Consider the following 19,699-nt stretch of genomic DNA (forward strand, 5'->3'; position numbering starts at 1 on the left):
GCCTTGCAAGCCTGGTGAATTTTTCTTGGGATCCACAGGAGGACAGGGATGACAGGACCCCTCCATTCTGCAGGATTCATCCAGTCAGGAAAGATGATAGTATCCATCACCTGCCAAGCATCAAACTGTCTTCTAGAGACAGCTAGACCACAGAGAACTGGAACATTCTGTTCAAAATAATGGATTTTATATGGCTGTTCTGAGGGGGGGATCCATTTAGGAGACAGCACACCGAGCATGGCCATCACCTGGATAAGAATCCACCAGGCTTCAAGGAGGCACTTGTCAATAATGGGAAGAAGCACCATGTCAGGGCATTGTGTGTCCCTTACCAGACCAAAAACTCCTCATGCACCCTCAGAGAACAGGTTTTCCTTCCATGTCCTGAGCACCCACCTAGGCCCATCCCACCCAAAGCAAAAGTTTGCATCCCCTTGGGCAGCAAGACTGCAGGACCTGCTCCATGCTGAATGTATCTCTCAAAGCCACGCTGGGCTGGTTTTCTCCCCTCCCTCATGATAAGAACCAAACAGGGCAGGATTTTTATGATTATTTATTATCTGTAAAGCACCAGCAGTGTCCTGACTGTACAAGACACAACTGCTGGGCTTACAAAAAGAATAAAAGCACTGTGGCCAAAATAATTTATCCTCTAAAAAGTTCACAAATGTGTTCTCAGGAAGCTCTCAGGCACTGCCCATCCTGAGGACATATCAAGGTGCCAATGTGAACCACCTAAAGAAGGCAGACATGGAGCTCATTTCTCTCACCTGTAAAGCTTAATTAGGCTGCTGTCCAAACACAGCTTGAGAATATGGCCAAAACACAGGTATGGCCCTTGATTTCTAAAACCCAATCCATTACAAGAAACTTTTTTTTTTTTTTAAGGTGGGGAAGCGACATTAAAAAACACCACTACTCATGGAAGTTACAACTGCTTCCAACAAACAACACGTAGAAAATACTGGGGTGGGGGGGGACTCTCAAAGTATCTTCTAGCTTCCAAGTCCTCCACGTTCACCAGATGGATATCAACATCTGACACGTGTTGGAAGACATCCATATCAACTCCACCAGCCTGAACTGCAAGTAGCCGAACACAAAGCCCGAGAGGACATCGGTGATGTGGTGCCGCCCGATCATGACGCGGGAGAGGCCCACGCAGAGGGCCCAGAGCACCAGCAGGATGCGGAGAGGGATGGCCAGCACCAGGTGGTTGAGGAAGAACTTGGAGAGCATGGCCACCCTGCTGGCGTGCCCGGCGGGAAAGGCGTAGGTGTCCATGGTCAGGTAGTCCAACAGGCCAGGGTTGATGTCGTAGGGGCCCTTCCGCTTGGCCAGCTTCTGCAGACCTGCCACAATCATGATGTCCAGGAGCAGGGCTACAAAACAGGAGACAGAGAGGGAGCAGTGAGAGGCACAAGAGTTGAGGGCAATTTTCAAGGCATAACATTAAAGGGTTGTTGTCGCTATCGAACACGAAAGAACTAGACGCACTCCGCTGCTCCAAGGTGAAGAACAAAAGGAAAGTTTATTTTCTGACTCCAACATTTATAGTTTTCTAAAAGTGACAGTGGATTGGAGGGTGACAATGCCACCTCTCCAATGCCACTGCGCAAACCAACAGTCCATCAAGTCTCTCCTCCTCCATAAAGGAATGCAAAACAATGTGTTTATCCAGACAGTGTGTGATAAAGTTCTCCACAAGGAGGTAAACATCAGAAAGCTTAGAAAATCCTAGAAAATCAGGGCAACAGGTTGTCATTGTCTTTAAATAAAAATTTGTGTTTGGTTCTGGTCAGATGTCCATGGTGCAGCCGTACACAGCTTCTCCATCCTCAGGTCACCACCCAAATGTTGATTAACCCTCCCAGTTTGCCCACAGTGGAGGCAAATACCACTGTCACCATCTGATAGAGGAGAACCCAAACCACAGAGGCGAGCAACCCACCTGGGCAGGAAGAGAGCAACTGGCAAAGCTAAAATTGAAACTCTTTTGGCCCTCAAACCCCCACTCTGGGTGTTCCTGTCGCTGCCTCCACCTCGTGCTTTAGAAACCTTGTGCAGCAAGGTCCCTGCCAGGCTGACCAGGCTGCAGTGAGCAGTCTGCTGGAGGAGAGGTGCCCCACAGCACTTTCTAGGGTTGTCCCTTGTCCTCTCCCAGGCCCCCCACCACCTCCTCCTGCCCAGAGCAGCCAGGAGATCACACCATGCTGACAGATTTCTCACCATGCTGACAGATTTCACTAAGAAAAGAGCATTAGGAGCCAGTGAGCCAAGAGGAACAATAAAGAAAAATGGGCTCCTGTGTTAGAAACAGCACCACAGCATGTTGGAGGGTGGGTGACATCCTCCTAGACATCCCCCACCCATCCTTCTTCCTCTGCCAAAGCACCAAACACCCACAAGCCATTTTTTGTTTCTGCTCACCTCTTGCTCCCTGTGACTTTCTGCCTGCAAGTCACCCCACACAGCCCCTTCCCTGTGCAAATGCACTGGGGGTGCCACACCTCCCAGCCCCAGCAAAGCCAGGCTTGTGATGGCACAGGCACCTGCACCAGCAGCTCTCTACACCAAACCAGCATTCTTCCCTAACAGCTTCAGAGTGAAACCCATCAGCACTTGTCTACATCCCCCTCCTCTTCAGCCCACCCGCTTCGTCCCAGCCGACAGGTACTGTCATTTCTATTTCCTAGCATCAATTTTATTTCTCTTTAATCCCCTCATCTGCTCTTCCCCAACCCTCCTAATTAGTCAGAGAGCTGATTTCAGCTCCCTGCAGCAATGACAAGGACATATCTGCCATCACCAGCACAGCCTGCTCCCTCAGCAGGAATGCCAGGGGCAGTTGTTTGGCTCTCAGGCCCTGGTAAAGACCATTCCTTGAGAGCTGACAAGGTTTCAGGAGCATGGATGGGAATGTGGTGGTGGTGGGGATGAGAAATGAGATGGCACACGGGAGGAAGCTCCTCCTGCCTGCTCAGCACCTGGCAGGAGCTGGAAGTGAGGAGCTGTCACAGCAGCTCTGCTCACCCACCTTCCCAGTGTGCCACCCCCAGCTCCAGCACTGCTTTGGGAAGGGGCTGGTATTTATCCTGGCAAAAGCCTCTCCTTGTGGGAGACTGCTTTTCTCCCTCATCTGCAGGGCATCTTGCATGGGGAAGTGGGACAGCAGGACCTCCCTGAACCTTCTGCCCAATGGGTCATGCGTGCCCTGGGGTCTCAGAGCTGTGGAGGGCAGAGAGAGCAGAGGAAAAGATCTGGGTACCAGCTCCTCCCTGGCATGGACAGCAGCAGGAATCCAGGACAGGCACAAAAAGCAGGAGATTGACACAGAGCAAAGGTTCATGAGTGGCACCTGAACAAAGGTGTCGAGCTGCAGCTGGCAAGGGGCTGCAAGGAGGCCAGTCACACCAGTGGGCCTGCAGCAGTAGCAATGGGTTTAGGGGGACAAGGACAACCAGGGACTGCCCAGCTCCTGCTGGATGTGACCAGCAGGCAGGGAGAGAGCAGGGGAAGGTCTGCAGCCCACCAGGACCCCCACACTCTGTGGAGTGGTTGTCTGCACTTTGCTGATTTTTGTTTTTGACAGGCTGGCTCTGGGGAGAAAGGGAGGGAGGGATTTCAGACACAGGCTGTGGAGCCCTGCAGCAGCCACTCACCCTGGCTCCCTGTTAAGGTCAAATGCTGTGAGCCCAGGCCTGGCTGACCATTACAGGGCTGTCCTGCTACACAAGACACCCCAGCCCAACTCCTAAATCACCCCAGCCCAACTCCTCACCCCCCACAGCCCTGATCCAGCAAAGTGCTTCAGGAGAGGATTTTCAGAGCTCATCAGCTGCATTTCCCACCAGTCCCATCTCACCCTGGACGAGAACTGTGTGAAACTGAAGCTCCACAATGCTCTCTTGGGAACCCAGACTCATCAAATTCTCGGGAACCCAGAGGCATCAGAGAGATGATGCACCAGTGCTGCCAAGAGAAGACTCTGGCCCAAGCTGCTCTGCTGAAGTCAGCACCAATTGCATTGCTGAGAAGCCAAGCCAGGGCTCCAGAACGAGTCTGGGCACCCCAACAGATCTCAGTGTCTCCTCCACAGTGTTCAATACATTCCCTAGAGACCATTCCCCACCAAACCTGCCCATGGATCAGCAGCACAAGTGCCTTGTGCTTTAGCAATGTGTGGTGCTCCCCACTGCCTGTCAGTATTTTGCACTGGCAATATTTTTTTACGGTCAAAGGTGATGTCAGGGCAACTCGAGGGATGCAGGCATGTGTGCATGGAGGTGTTCAGGGCATGGAGAACAAGCCAAAGAGCAGTTCTAATAATCCTTTCATTCAGAAGATGAATAAAATGGGCCTTCAGTACTGCTAGCTTTGATTTTCGTCAAATGATGCACAGAAAGCAAAAAGCCTTGTTTGCCCACATTTCAGGATGGGAAGGCATGACAGCATTAAAACCAGGGGTTAATTTGCCATTAAAAGAAAAAACAAAACACAGAAGATCCCTCGAATGGTGCTTTTTCTGTCACTTCCCCTTGCACTTTCCATTCCTTTCATGGAGATTTCTTTATGAAACAGCCCCAGCAGCCAGCCCTGGCCCCTGAGGTGTGGAGGGTCCCACTGCCCTGGGGTCTCTGCTGTTCCCCCCTTCCCAGTGCTGGGTCTCTGCTGTTCCCCTTCCCTCTCCTGCTGCTGCTGCCAGCGCTGGCAGGGTGAATCAGCAGGCAGCACTGCTGCCAAGGGCCCATCCTTCAGGAACAGCTACAGACAGTGCTGTTGCCCAGCAGCCCCATCCTTCAGGAACAGCTACAGACAGTGCTGTTGCCCAGCAGCCCCATCCCCAGCCCTATTCCCTCCCAATTCCATGACCTACATACCCTCTGGGACCTTGGCTTGCTTCCCTTCCCCTTCATGCCCATCAAATCCTCCCCCCTCGGGTGGGCACTAAGGGGTTAACTGTATCGGGTCCCCTCGGTGCTCCAGCTGCACTGGGTGTCTCTGCACTGGGGACTGTTCCTGCTGTTGAACCCCAAGCCCCTGAGCCTTGCACCTGCCACCTGCAAATCAGCAGCACCACCTTGGTTCTGTCCTTCCCTGGTGCCTCACAGAGCCCTGCAAATCCTTCAGGCTGCCCTGGCTGGAGGCTGGAGCAAGCACAGCCCCAGGAGAGCCCATGGAAAGGAGCCTGCAGCTGATGCACCAGCCTGCACTGGCTGCTCTCTGGGGACCCTGGGGCTGTCAGAAGCACAGCAGGCATGGCAGAGTGCCACCTGACTGAGGCTGAGATGAGAGGAGCAAGAAATTTTAATATGAAGCATTTTTTTCATCATGCCTTTCCCCCCAGAGCCAGGGAGCATTGGATTTAAACCAGAGGCATCACTGGATGTAAAATCCAGGTAGTGTTGTACTTGAGACTAAAGGAAGGATTAGCTCTTGCCCATTCTTGCTCCTTTCACATTTTTCTGAAAAAGATCAGGAATTTCCCTGTTGACCTGGTGTTAAGGGAAACAATCCTTCAGATTTCCAACACAAAACCACGCAGTGCCCAAATCCTACATTAACATCTACAATTTCCTTAAAACACAAAACCAAACAGCAAGTCTTGTCTTGCCTGTGACAATTTTAGCATCAGAGATCACCTTGGTATTGTAAAAAGCCAACATCTGGCATCAGATGCACAGTAAATGAGCTGAAAGTGAGCCCCCTGGGCAGGCATTTTATATCTATTAATAAGGAAAGGAAAACAATTATCTGCCTTGCTCCTACCACCAAATGTTAGGAGCCCATTAGGAGCAGGGAGGTGAGCAGAGAGGAGCCCTGTGCAGGCTGGGCACAAGGACAAACCTGAACCATCAGCAGCAGAACCAAACCAAACCCCAAAGCTTGAATTTAAAAGGAATTGAAGCAGTTGAATGTCTCCTGTCACCATAAGGTCCTTTCTGTCCCTGAGGAGGCATCTCTGCTGCTGTCCCTTAAGGCTGGAAGAGGCTGAGGATGGTGTGAGCACCCTTGGGGACATGGTCTGCTCCAGGTTGGAGCCAGGCAGTGTCTCCAGGGAGGGAGGCAGATTCCAGCTGGGATGTTTATATAAACACGTTATCAAAACCACAGCTGAAAAACAACCTGGGTGCAGTTCTAGGGGCAGGGGGGGAGGAAAAGAGGAGAAAGCCAAAAAAGCCCTTGGCCTCATCTGCTCCTGCAGCCGAGATCCACGTGACTTCACACATGGGGCTGCTTCCATGAGACAAGGCTGCTCTCCAGAGCCCAGCCTGGGAGGTCGGGATCAGAAACAGTCACAAGCTGGACTCAGCCTCCCAGAACCACGGCTGAGCACATGGGGAGAGGAAAACAGGGAGGTAGATGCCCAGGAATGAAGGGTGAGCTCATTACAAGAGCTCAGGAGGCTCCCAGTGTGGGAGCAGATGTGTCTCAGACAAGATGTGCACAGAGCAGAGCCAAGCTGGGACAACTCATTGCCTGGGCTTCAAACCCAGCATGCTGGAGGTGGCATGTGCTCCCCACGGCAGCTGCTGAGGACATGTGTAGGGCCAAGACTGGCTTGGAAGGGTCTGTATTGCCCAGATTACCCACCCTCACTCAGTGCTGAACTCTGGACAAATGCCACCAGTCCCAGGAAACAGTTTCTTTAGCTCCATAATTAGAATTCATCATTTTTTCCCCCCAGTTTTCTTTTTACTGACATGCCCCCTCCTACTCCTTCTGAACTTCCCAATCTCCTGCAGGCATCAGGCTCCCTGACCTGGAAAATGAGCTGTTTGCAGCCTTATCTCCTTGACATTAATGAGAGATGCAGGTTTCAAAAGAGTCTTCACCCTCTCTCCAGTGGAGTCAGCAGCAGCTGGAAGAGGTCCACTCTGGAAATGAACCCCTCCATTCCATTTTGTTCCCCAAATGTGGCACTATGGGGTGTAAGAGCTGACAAAAGCACAGATGGCATGACACATATTGAAGAGCCAATGAATCAGGCATTTTGCTGTTTGGGGGGGGTTTATTTTTTGGCTGAACAAGCATCAGTGTGGGGTAAGTGGTCATGGGGAGGTGATAAAATGGTGGAAAGCAGAATTGTGCAATTAATTAAAATAAAACCCCACAACAACTAAAAATAGATTTGCTATATTCTAGATGATTAGAAGCAGCCCTGAGTGCAAACACAGGCTGCCTGGAGTTCTCCCCTTGGAAACACTGTGCCCTGGGAGCTGGGAATTTTGTACTGAGCATCAAATTCTGAGTGGGGGCTTCACTGGGGGGGTTGCACAGGCTGGGGAGAGATGCAGGCAAGAGGGGGAGCACAGTGAAAAGGGCTCGTTCTGCTGGGGAAAAGGAGCTGAGCAGCCCTGAGGATGGCTCATCTGCCTCCAGAAGGGCTCTGACAGCTTGAAATGCTCCTGTACCCCATGGCAGCAGCACAGGGACCATCAGCACATCCCAGAGCCACACCCAGCAGCACCTACAGCACTGCATGGGATGAGCTGGAGGAAGAAAAGTGCCTTGGGCTGAGGACCAGCAGCATGGCCCAGCTCACAAAGGCTGGGCTCCTTGCTTGGCCTCAGTGCTGTTTGGGCTTGGAGTTCCACCCCACTGCTTCCAAAGAGGCAAACTGGCAAAAAAAAAAAAAGAAAATAAATTAAAAAGGGTCTGATGCTGTGATGCTCAGAGGGTCTCCAACCATCACACCTCCCAGTGTGGACCCAGATCAGGTACCTCTGCCAGCATCCCTGTACAGATGGAAACAGTTCTCTGTTCCAGGTTAAAGCATGGAGGTTTCCTCAAAGTGGAGGAAAAAAGGAGAGTTCATCTGATTCCCCTCTTTCCCACCCCATCATCCACCAATCCTGACCCGGAGCAGGGTCTCTCCCTGCCTGCTGCTCCTCCCAACAACTCACCTCACTCCCCCACCTTGCTCTTCCCAGCCACTGCTCCTGTCAAGGCGTGTTAGAGGCAAACACACTCACCCATTCCTGGGAGCTCCCCTGGCTCTGCTCCTCCTGCCCTGCCCGAGTGGAACAGCCACTGTCCCCTCTGAGCTGCAGGCAGGGGCAATGGGAAGTTGTTCCCGGAGTGACAGACAGAAGGATGACTCATTTCCCATGTTTATTCCCCCTCTTCCCATTCAACAACCCTCGCACTTCTTTTCTCTTTTGCTCTGCATTCAGGCGTTTCGCTGCTGGCTCTGCTGGGTTGGATTCCAGCTCGAGGGTTGGATTCCAGCTCGCTGCACATTCCCCAAGGGCTGCACTCTGATGCCTGCAAGGCTCACAGCATCCCCAGCAGCCGGCCAGGACCTGAGCAAATCGGTGCTGCCTGTTCCCGAGGGGCTGATCAGAGCATGGCTCTGATGGAGACACCGTGCAGCCCCTGGAAATACCCCCGTGCCTGCTCCAGCCACAGTCTGATGAGTCCCAGGCTGTCCCTGCCTGTCCTTTATCCAAGGGGACACTGCAGCGAGCAGGACACGTTCCTGTAGAGGAAGCAGGCAGGAAGGGGGGCAGGGAAGCCGGCAGAGCTGGGCTTTGCTGGCTGCTCAGAGATGCCTGAGCTCATCAGCTGTGAAGGGATGAAGGCTGAGCACAGCACCCACCAAAGACCACGGACTTCAGCTGCTGTATCTGGGCAGAACAGAGGCAGATTAGCAGCCTGGAGTGATGAAGGGGAATGTTTAATGCCAGGCTGGACCTGTGCATTATGCCCTAAATGCTTGATGCAGGGGCATCTGTGTTGTTCCCTCTGCCTGGCACCTTCCATGGGTCACTCGTGTTGGGTTATTTGGCATTGAAATGTTTCCACCTCACTGGGCAAACGTGCTGCTGGCTCAGTGAGACCCTGGTGGGCACTGGCAGGGCTGGGAGAGGAGTGGGACAGCAGCTGAGCCCCCTCCATCCCTCCTTGAGCCCAAGGAGGGATGGTTCCACAGGGCACCAGCTCCTGAGCTGCTCTACCCATCCCTGATGGAATGTCCTCTGCCCTGCCTGGCTCAGGAAATCCCTGCTCTCACAATGCAAGAATGAAAGGGGGAAAAAATGGGCACATCTGGCTCCAAACCATCTCTGGGGCTCTGGGCTGAGCAAGCTCTGCTGGATTCAGACTGATCCATCTGCCATGCAGCTCCCCAGCCTCTCTGCTGGGTCTGGGCTTCCCTGAGGCTCAGCTGACAGGATCAGCTCCTCTGCACAGTCTGGGCATCTCATCCACCCCATGACCTTTACCAGCACCAGGCTGCACTGGCTGGATTTTTCATCCTCCAAAGAGAAGCACGACAACACCTGAAGCATGTCTGCATTGCTAGAACAGGGTCTCTGGGGGCTCAAGGGGCTTGGGGAAGGCATTTCTTTCTCTCTCTCCTTCCTAATCCACCAATTTCCTGCAAATCTGGTCTTGCTTGGAAGCTGCCAGAATGGGACCATAGAGTTCTGACCATATATATGGATTTATAATTTTCTTTCTTAGGGGGTCTGCAGGGACTGTGCTTCAGAATATCATGGCTTGATTCCTGGTCAGAGTAAAGCTATGTCAGGATTCAGGAAGAAGGCTGGACAGAGCAAGGACTTCCTCCTTGCTGACCTCCAGGAATGGAGAAGCTCTCCTGGGCTCCCTCCTTTCCTCCTCCTGTGGCATTCACCCATCCCCAGCCTGACACTGCTCGATGATACATCCATGCCCCGAGGCAGTGCTGTACCTAATGGGATAAATGCTTAGTGACAGCTCCAAAGAGCCATCCTGCCCTCCAAGGGGATGCAGAGCCAGCTGGAGATGGCTGAGCACCAGGACCAGTGTCACTGAGACAGCAAGCAAAGAGAAGATTCTCTTCTCCTAGTCTGGATACCTGTTCCAGAGAGCCATGACCACAGCAGAACCAGTTCCTGGTTCCTTCAAACCAAGCACAGACACAATTTTATGAGCAAGGATGACCCAGGCAGATACCTCCCAACAGCAGAGGCACCCAGCTGGATGGCAAATAACTAAACACAGCAGTGGTTTGGCTGTAAACACAAAAGTGAGGCCTCACTGGAGCAACCACTTTGGGTGGGCAACCATAGTCCATCCCCAGTGACCACATTCCATCCCCAGTGACCACATTCCATCCCCTCTGCAGTGAGAAGGTGCCTGGATCTGCAAAGACTATCAGTTTAACGAGATCAATCTGTTTAGCTTAATAAATAGGAGGTGAAGAAATTACTTGAGCACTATCCAAAATACTGAAAGGCAGAAGAGAGGTTGGCTGAAAGGGCTATTCTGCTGGAGAGAGAAGGGTATGGAGATGCAATGAAGGGAAGAGTCCAACTAAAAGCACTTGTGAGAATCCCAGCCACTGCAGTAATACAGAAATGGCTCTAAGTTCACCCTCACTTGTAACTGCACATCAGATTGAGTGTTTGGGTTTTTTCCCTTAACATTGAACAGGAATAAATTAAGGGATGTGCTACAGCCTGTATTTTGCCGTGGGTTAGATCGATGATCCAAATGTTCTTTGCTGGCTTTGCAGTCAATGAATCACTAAATTTGGATCCACATCCTCACCAGATGGATCAGAACCAGAAACTGAGGTACTGCTGCCCCCAGGGTTTAATGGAATTTCTGTCTGGTTCTGAAGCAGAGCTGGGCATTTTACTGAAAGTTTTATAACTGCTTTCCCCCTGCAAGCCCAACTGCAAAGTTCAAATTACTTTCTAAGCACCTTAGTTTTCACTAAACCCTTGTGATTGCAGAGAAAAGCTTGAATAGTCCTAAAAGTTTCAACACTGGCAGACAAATAAAATGAACTTTATAACCGGGGGATTTCCTGAGTTATGATTTTCCCAATTTAGCCAAGGGGCTGTGGACCTTCTCCCTGACTTTTGCTCAGCCAGGGCTGGTGATGCTGAGACAGTCTTCCTGAAAGCATGTCCTGGCAGAGGGATTTGTACAGTGGGCACAGATATCTGGTTTCTTCCATCTTTTCAGTAACAGGCTGTGTGTGCTTCTCTGGCTGTTTGGCATTTGCTGGAAAGGATTACTGTGAGAAGGGGAATCAATAAATTCCATCACAGATGACAAACATGGAGGGAAAACATTGCTTGGGGTTGCTAATCAGCATCTGCAGCGGGGATGGATGGAGCATCCCAGGGTCAGACCCCCTCACCCGAGATGCCCCCACATGTGTTGGCAAAGCCCCTGGTGGGAGCTCCTCCTCTGCAGTGATGCTCCTGCCAGGCTCCCAGTCCCCCTTCAGCAGTCTCCTGTCTCCTCGCCTTGGAAGCCTGATTGCAAATCCTAAACAAGTGCTCTATGATGGGCTGGCTCCCTGCCCAGAGACTGCATCAGAAATTCTGCTTGATGTATCAAACCCTCAGTGAGCCTGGAGAAGGGAGGAGAGCCCGGGGAGGTACGGAAGGGGTGCCACAGACAACCCCAACTTCCCTCTTCCAGCAGGGAAACACCAGGAGGTTCCCTTCCCTTTGACCTGTGCCTAAACAGCAGAGCTTTTCACCACGTCCTGGTGGATTTGAACCACAGGAAAGCAGCAGCAAGAGGGACCAAGGATGCCAGATGCAGCAGTGGTGCCATGACCTTCCTGTCTACACAAGACCCCACTTTTCTTGGGACCCGTCGAGGTCCACCAGCCCCAGGCTCCTTCTCCACCAGCAGTGCAGATATCATGGCAGCAGCTACTCAGATACTCAGAGTTTCTGACTGCAATCCCAAATATCAGCCCAAGGCCACTCTCACAGCAGAGATCTGCTCTGTGGGGTGACACAAGTCCTCCTGCAGAAGCTCTGACAAGAGAGGCTGAGGGCACCTTGGCCAGTCCCACCAGTTGATGCTGTCTTTTCAGAGGGAGCAGTGGAGCTCTTTGGAAATTGCCAGACCCATGGAACTGGTCCTTCAGTTCCTGTTTTGGCAGGGGGAGAGGAGGGCTGGGAGTAGTGTGTCTAGGCAAGGATGCAAGACTCCAGAACCCCCACTTGTCCCTGGGCACCACGGTGGAGCTCAGGAGACCTGGAGATGTGGGTAGTGATGCAGGGATGAGCTCTCCCAGCCACCACTCCACAAAGTTAGAACATGACCCAGAAGTGGCTTTGCATTTGTCCTCCTCATATAGGAACAGGAGGGTGAGAAAGCCTTCCTTGTTTTTAAGCCAAAAGGGGCACCAGCTCTTTGTAAGGACCTCGAATATTTTGGAGTCAAAGCAGTCAGAGTTTTCAGGCTCCAACCCCGTCAGGGGCTCTTGGGTCAAGAGACATCTGGAAGCTGTGCTGGTTGCTGTTAGTCACCTGCTATTTCATCCTCGTGCCCTTTTAAATGGATCCTCTCTTCCCAGGAGGGGCTGACCCCAGCACTGAGGAGCCCCTGCAGGAACTGCTGATGTGAGCTATTCTGGCTTCTTCCCACCACTGCCTCCCCCCAGGAGATGTCACAGCACCAGGACAGTCTCCTCCAAAGGCACAGGGGAGAAAAGGCAGCTACCACTGTGCTTTTCAAGCCAGTCCAGGTCAGTCTCCACCCTCTCTGAAGGATAAACTTGTGAAAAAAATCCCAAAACCTTCAGTGGCTGAGCTGTATCACGTCACAGTCAGCCCCTGCAGACAGGACGTCCCTTTCCTGTGGTGCCTGTGAAATAAAGTGTCCCTACAGCCTCTCAAAATGCTCCCTGAGAAGAAAGAGTCTACATACAATGTTTTCAATTTCTCCTACCAACCGAAAGTGGGATTGCTGAGTTCTTGGGGAGAGTGAAACACCAGGGTGGGTCGCAGCCAGAGGAGAAGGTATTTAGTCACGAGGAAAAATAGGATAACTAGACCCTGTGCCAAAGGCAGAAGAGCAAGAAGAGCAAGGTCCTCAGGTATATGTGGCCTGGGCAGGCTGGGGCCAGGATCTAAGGCAAGTCACAGCCAGAGCTCATCCTGGTCACTGGTGGGACATCAGGGTGGGATGGGCCCTGCACAATGGAGAAGCCAAACCCTTTAACACATCCAGAAACAGGGACACTGACCACCACCATGCAAGGAACGACTAGCAGGAGAGCCAGAGGCATCTCAGCCTGCCTACACAGCCTCTGGGTCAAATTAGCACATGGAAATGGGGACAGCAGCAAGAAAGGCACCCAAGGGAAGGAGGATGTGAGAGCAAACTGCAGCAGGGAAGGTGACAGGACTCCATCACGTGGAGTCTGGTCAAGAATGTGGCAAGGGGATGGAAATAACATCCTCAGGAATTAATCCAGATATTAAAGACTAATATCTTTATGATATCCTATCAAACACCAGGGCAGATGACCACAGATTAAATAGATGACACCACTGCTGGTATCCACTGAGACTCCCTCAGTCTGACTGGACAACCCTGCCCCATGCAGCACCAGGGGCCTGTCCCTGCTCCACGGCTGACCCCAGCTTCCATGGTTACTCCACCCCTCTTAGACACCTTCTTGTGCCATCCATCACCCCCAGCACCTGGGACCAGGAGGGCCAACAAGTGCAGCATTTACCCTAAAGGTCACTCCCTGCTTCCCAACCACTTCTGATGCTGGGAGCAGCCAGAGGAGGAGTCCCAGTGCTGCTGTCCCTTGTGAGGAGGGCTGGGCTTCCCCAGCAGGGAGGGAGGTTTGCCACTCACCTAGCAGCAGGTTCATGAGGACCTCCTGGCCTGCCAGCGTGCTGCTCTTCACCAGGCAGATGAGCGTCCCCGCAATCCAGGGGATGCCGTGCCCCGTTATCCCCAGGAGGTTGATCATGGAGCGGGCACCTCCCCAGGAGGAGGCTCTGCTGGCACACACTCCCAGCCTCTTGGACATGCAGATATCGATGGCCAGCAGCGAGTTGAAGGCGATTCCCTTGAAGGAGGGGTTGAGCTGCATGCAATCCTCCTCGGGCAGCTGCTGCGACTGCCGCCGCTCCTTGGGGCCGCTGTTCTGGGCACCGGCTGCCCCGGCCTGGCCGCTCTGCTTCCTGCTGGAGCTCCTGCCCTCCTGGTTCCCCTTCAAGGGCTGGTTCAGGGAGAGGAACTCAGCCCTGTTGAGGACATTGTTCCTGTCTCTGGCCCTGGACCGTGGCTGGGATGCTGGCATTGCAGTCTCTCTTTAACGCAACCTGCTTTGCAAATACCGGGAAGGAGAGAAATCCCTCGTCTCCTGCAGAAAGCTTCCCCCACTCCCACCCTCACAAGCTGTGAATTTGGGAAGCTACAAAGGTTCCCCTCTGTTGCAGTTGCCCCCAGCACAGACTGCAGCTGTTAAATATAGAGTAAGGAATGCACATGGCTGTTTACTTCATGGGCCTAGCAAGCTTGGAAGGAAAATTAATGCCAGGCTTGGCAGCCACTCCAGTGCCAGGGAAAAAGGTTGGACAGCCAATAGATATGAAGAAGAGGAGGGAAAAACATTGTGCCAAAGGTTGGTTGCTTCTGGCCTGGTCTATTTAAATCTTCCAATTGCTTATTCCCCTGGGCTGCAAGGGAAACTGGGAAACGTAGTTCTTTCTGTGCTGCAATTCACATTTCAGTACCAGAGTCAGAGCTGGAGATGATGGCATCCCCCTCCCTCCTCAGGCCACCCGTGGGGGGCTGTGCTGCTTGGCTTGCAGCACCAAGACCAGGTGTCACCCAGGCACTTCCCCTCAAGGGGGTCTTCCCCAAATCTTCCTGATTAATCTGTTTTTCAGCTTCTCCTCCCCATACCTGGGCACCCTGAATACCCCCCTGGCAGGATACCCTTCAAAGCACCCCTAAGCCCACCCTCCCTGCCCGCTCGGGGCACGCCCCTGGAGCGCCTCCCATCACTCACCCCGCAGAAGCATCACCTGCCTCCTGATCACCCGGGCAGGAGCCGCTGATGAACTCCCATCCTCCTTGAATTCCCATCCTCCTTGAATTCCCATCCTCCTGCCCCGGCGCTGCGTGGCCTCGATAGCGCACGTGTCCCCGCCGTGTCCCCAGCGCGGCACAGCCCGAGCTGACAGCAGGTGACAGCTGCAGCCTGTGTCCCCCGACAGCGGCACAGCCACCGGCCCCGGCAGCACGGAGGGGAGGGAGGCTGTGCCAGGCCCCTAGGAGGGCAGGGAACACCTGCTGTCCCTCCTGCCACACACGCTGTGTTCCATCGCTGTCACCTCCCACCTCCCCGCAGACCCCCTGAGACATCCATGGCCCTGGGAGCATCCCTGCAGCTCCAGCTCACGGGCCTGAAGGATCATCCTGCATCCTGGAACAGCAGCTGTGTGGGTCTGAGCCTCCAGCACCTCTGGGACACACCACCCATGGCATTCCTCCTGCCTGCAGGGTGACAGCCCAGCTGCAGCATCCCCCCAGCCAGGTCACCTGCACTGCCAGCACCTCCCCTGCACAATGGGCTCTCCACAGCACCCCCAGGCTCCCAGAACAGGATTATTCCTATGCAAATAGGCTGGAAATCCCCCGTGGATGGAGAACTGAAGATGGATATTACACTGAGGAGCAGAACAGCCATGGCTCTTGGTGCCAGTGACATTTGTCTACACAACTGTCCAGTTACAGAGGTCAGTGGCTGCACAGGCAATCCTGGGAATGGGGCACCCAGGTGTCTTTAAAGGTCTTGTCCAAACTGCAGTGGGGAGTTTAAGTACTAAATGAAAGGTGGTTCTCAGGCTTCCAAAGATAATAACACAAATTTTACGTTTTCTTTGCACTGTTATACATAGCTCTCAAAATTCCCTCAGTGAACTGTGCATCCAGGCTGTGCCCATCTCACTGACAGACCATCCAGGTGGCAGCAGTGCTTGGACAAGCAAGTGTCTGAGGTCCTGGGCTTTGTTCATATTTTCCTCCTTCAAGGGATAATAATATACATCAAGTTATTTCTGATTCATACCACTCCTGGAACTTATCCCTGATCAAGGGAGGTGATTCTACCCTTCTGCTCTGCTCTGGTGAGCCCTCACCTGGAGCAATGCATCCACCTCCGGGGTCCTCAGCACAGGAAGGACCTGGACCTGTTGGAGTGGGAGCACAGGAGGCCATGGAGATGCTCCAGGGACCGAAGCAACTCTGCCCTGGAGCCAGGCTGGGAGAGCTGGGGGTGTTCAGCCTAGAGAGGAGAAGGCTCCAGGGAGACCTGGGAGCTCCTTCCAGTGCCTAAAGGGGCTCCAGGAGAGCTGGAAATGGAGTGACAGGACTGGCTTCACCCTGCCAGAGAGCAGGGTTAGATGGGATATTGGGAAGGCATTTTGGACAATGAGGGTGCTGAGGCCCTGGCACAGGGTCCCAAAGAAGCTTTGGCTGCCCCATCCCTGGAGGTGTTCAAGGACAGGGTTGGTCAGGGCTTGGAGCAGCCTGGAATAGTGGAAGGTGTCTCTGCCAGTGGCTGGGGGGTTGGATTAAATGACCTTTAAAGGTCCCTTCCAACCCAAACCATGTGATTCTGTGATCCCAGTGGGAGGAAGAGCTTGTTCCCTTCTCAGGCACCCTCACCCAGCCCATAAAACACAACCTCTCCTGGCTCAGGTACCACGTGGGGCTGTGGCAGCCCTAAAATCACTCAGGAACTGCCACATCACCAACACCCAGCAGCTCCTGCCTGATCCCTGGCTGTGCTGCCACTAGCAGGGCAGTCAGCACCCCATGCCCACCTGCCTGCCCTCACCCCACTGCCCAGCATGTGGGAAATCTCAGCCTACCTGACATGGGCCAGGCAGAGAACCATCAGCACTGCTTCCACTTGGCTGTAGCCATCACCTCCCAGTGCTTCCTGGATTTTCCCACTCTGTGCAAGGCTGCTGCTCTGTGGAACTCTGCAAATATCAGAGGGATAAAGCCACTGCTGGCCAGGACCCTGCAGAAACAGGGAGACCCCCACCCAGTTTGTGCTGGGGATGCTCAGCTACAACTGAACACGTTCCACAGGAGCTGTCAGGGGTTAAAAAATACCTTGAAAGCAGCCCTGGGAGTGAATTTAATCTCATGCCTGTCCTTCTGCTGACACTGATAGGAGGGAATTTCTGTGCCCCAGCCTCCTCATGAGACTCCAGCCTTGCCCTCCAGCCCCAATCCTGAGCAGGAAGGGGCTGGAGGAGGAAGGGCAGCATGGGATGGATGCAGTGCCAGGAAAAGCCCTGTCAGTGGTGGAGTGGGAAAGGAAAACTGCCTGGTCTCTCCTGCAGCAGGGTGGGCTGTCACTGACAGTCCCAGCTGGGGAAACTGAGCTTGGGAGGGAAAAATCCCTGATCCCACTGAGGCCATGACAAGCCCCATCCCATAAAACTAACCCGGGGTTTAAAAATATCCCTGCAGACAGGCTCCCTGCTCCGCGGGGTATTCCAGTCCTGACACATGATCCACAGGGGTCATCCAGCACCTGGGAGAACGCCCAGACAGACAGACAGACCCGGCGTGCTCCGTGTGTCCCTCTGCCCAGCCCGGCTGTGCTCAGCCCGGCTGTGCTCCCCGCTGCCCTGCCCACCCTGCCTGCGGGGCTGCCGGCCACAATTCCCTGCACAATTCCACAATTCCAGTGGCCAGCATGGCCGGGCAAACCCTGCTGGAATGTGGGTGGGACAGCAGTGCCAGCCCCATCCCCTCTCTCTGCCCTTCACTGGCAGCGTCGGTGCATCCCAACCTCTGGCCATAGCAGCAGCACTTGCAACCAAAGTGCATCCAGCAAACCCTGCACGGGATTCTTCCAGGGACAAAAAAAAAACTGGGTGGGATGTGCTGATGCCTTAATCACTCACATCGGTGTGATGGAGACAGGCACGACGGAAACCCAACAAAAACTCCAGCTGAAGAGCTGATTTAATTAGAGTGAGATAATGCAATTTCCTAGTTGACCAGAGACAGCCAAGTTGAAGTAAGACCTGGCTGAAGCTTCAGTGGAACTAGAGTCGCAGAATATGCAGTTTCACCAGACTCAGGATGCTCTGGGAAACTGTGACAAGCTTGTTTGAAAAGTGTGAAAGAGTCTTGGAAATGTCAAAGGATTTCAGCACCTTCTGGAGGCTGCTGGATATTTCATTCGGAAGATGCTAATTTCATTCTTCCTGGTACTACATGATAGTAAGTGGCTTGTAACTTGAGCAGGTTCTTAGTGTTTCGCTCTGTCACAGGATTAGTGACTAAATTGTGCCTTTCACAGCATCTAGGAAGTTCAAAATAAATACTGCTCAATGCTTTGAGAAACACGTGAGGAGGAAAAACATCACAATAAGCTGTGTTTTTTCCCCTTGCTGTGGGTGGAAAGGAGCAAATCTGCCTCTCCTCATCCTGTGGCATTTGCTTGCTAGGATCACCTGGTAGCCCAGATCTCTCCTACCTGCCAAAGGCTAATCCAGCCTGCTGAGAGTGCAGGGTGGGAAGGACTAAAAGACATTTACAGCAGCTCTGCACTGCTGTGCCACACCACAAGCAGCACCGGCAAAGAGATTTTTACCTCTTATTTCCCCAGGTTTCCTATTTAGAAACAAGTGACAGAGGACACACTCACCCGATGCCTGATGTCCATCAGCTGAAAAGCCAAAAATTTCACCTCCCCTGGTGCTCAGATCCTCAGCCAGCGGATGACCAGCAGGACCAGCTGGCAACATTACCCCTAAAACTGCCTGTAATAGAAGTTTACAACTTTCCCACAGGCCACTGCTGCCTCAGACGCTTCTCACTCCCTGTTCCAGCTGCTCCTGAGTCCCACTGCTGCTATGGAGAGCTTTACATTATTCCTTGCTGGAATCACAGCCTATCCAGTCTAGGGCTACAGGTTCTGCAAATAAGGAGACCATCCCCTCTGGTGCCCTTTGGTTGGCACCAAATCTACCCAGCAGCAGGCTCCAGCCGGGAGAGGAAAATCTTAATCTGAAAATCCAAGAAAAAGTACATTGCAGTGAAATTAAAAGATAATAATAATATTAAAGGGGGGGGAAGGCGTTTCTAAAATAAAAAAACTACATTACCCACAATTCACGGATATGTGGGAGGAAATGCTGTTTTTTTGCAAAGGAGGTTTAGCTTCAACAGCTGCAGTTTAAAAGCGAAATACAAGGGGAGGATGGGACTGGGCGAAGGAGGGAGGACAGGGCGGCGGGGGGCGCGGGGGGGCCCGGACCCGCAGCCGGTGCCGCCGGGGCCGCGGGAGCCACGGGCATGCGGCGCTCCCTGCCCGGGCAGCGGGCGGCAGCGGCCGGGCACGCCCGGGGGCAGCGAGGGGCTGCGAGCGAGTTCCTGCAAAGTTTGACCCCGTTGCCTTTCTGATGCTGCTGCGGCGGCGAGCGGAGCGGGAGCCCCCCCGCGCCCCCCCGCGCCCCCGGCGAGGCTGAGCCCCGCGGCCGGCGCCGTCCCCGGGTGCATGAATGTATTGCGGGAGAGGAAGCCTGCGGCAGCCGGGAGGCGGAGGCACCGATCCTGCTCCGCTCACCTCCCCGGGCAGCCAGCAAAGAGGCGAAGGGAAAAAAAACCCAGCGAGAGAAGGAGCCTCCCCCCCGCCCCGCGCCGCTGCTCGCCCCCGCAGCGCAGGAGCCGGGGCTCGGCGGCGCGGCCGGGGCTCGCCGCGGCTCCCCGGGATGCTGTGACGCCCTGCGGGGCCCACGCGTGTGCGGGGCAGCCCCGCCGCCCGCCCATGAGCCCCGCCGGCTGAGCCACAGCCGGCTCGCCCGGGAGCGGCAGCAGCAGCAGCAGGAGGAGGAGGAGGAGGAGGAAGGTCGGACACCCCTGCGGAGAGCCGCTCGCCGAGGAGAAGGAGGAGGAG

At 53.8% G+C, this 19,699-nt stretch overlaps 1 protein-coding gene across 8 annotated transcripts; it reads right to left on the reverse strand.

The window, feature by feature from the left end:
- Positions 1-537: 537 nt before the first annotated feature.
- PLPP7 (phospholipid phosphatase 7 (inactive)) lies at positions 538-19,062 on the reverse strand. Of its 8 annotated transcripts, none has more exons than XM_059864981.1 (5): positions 18,449-19,062; positions 16,647-16,760; positions 14,780-15,962; positions 13,615-14,087; positions 538-1,382 (listed from the first exon to the last, which is right to left on the reverse strand). In XM_059864981.1, exons 4-5 carry the CDS (start codon positions 14,063-14,065, stop codon positions 1,018-1,020), a joined length of 816 nt encoding a protein of 271 aa, XP_059720964.1. In that variant the 5' UTR covers positions 14,066-14,087; positions 14,780-15,962; positions 16,647-16,760; positions 18,449-19,062; the 3' UTR covers positions 538-1,017. The 8 variants fall into 8 exon arrangements, with proteins under 8 accessions (XP_059720964.1, XP_059720962.1, XP_059720961.1 ...); XM_059864979.1 differs by having other exon boundaries at positions 17,235-19,062; XM_059864978.1 differs by having other exon boundaries at positions 16,647-17,081; positions 17,235-19,062.
- Positions 19,063-19,699: the final 637 nt, after the last annotated feature.

This window comes from Haemorhous mexicanus, chromosome 21 (genome assembly GCF_027477595.1).
Source record: "Haemorhous mexicanus isolate bHaeMex1 chromosome 21, bHaeMex1.pri, whole genome shotgun sequence".
NCBI classification, from domain to species: Eukaryota; Metazoa; Chordata; class Aves; order Passeriformes; family Fringillidae; genus Haemorhous; species Haemorhous mexicanus.

Bases quoted from the DNA above. Each gene is read 5' to 3' on its own strand.
- PLPP7 (XM_059864981.1), bottom strand. From the start codon at position 14,065: ATGCCAGCATCCCAGCCACGGTCCAGGGCCAGAGACAGGAACAATGTC. The intron at 1,383-13,614 runs GTGAGTGGCAAA...CCTGTTTTGTAG, and splicing joins CCTCATGAACCTGCTGCTAG to CCCTGCTCCTGGACATCATG.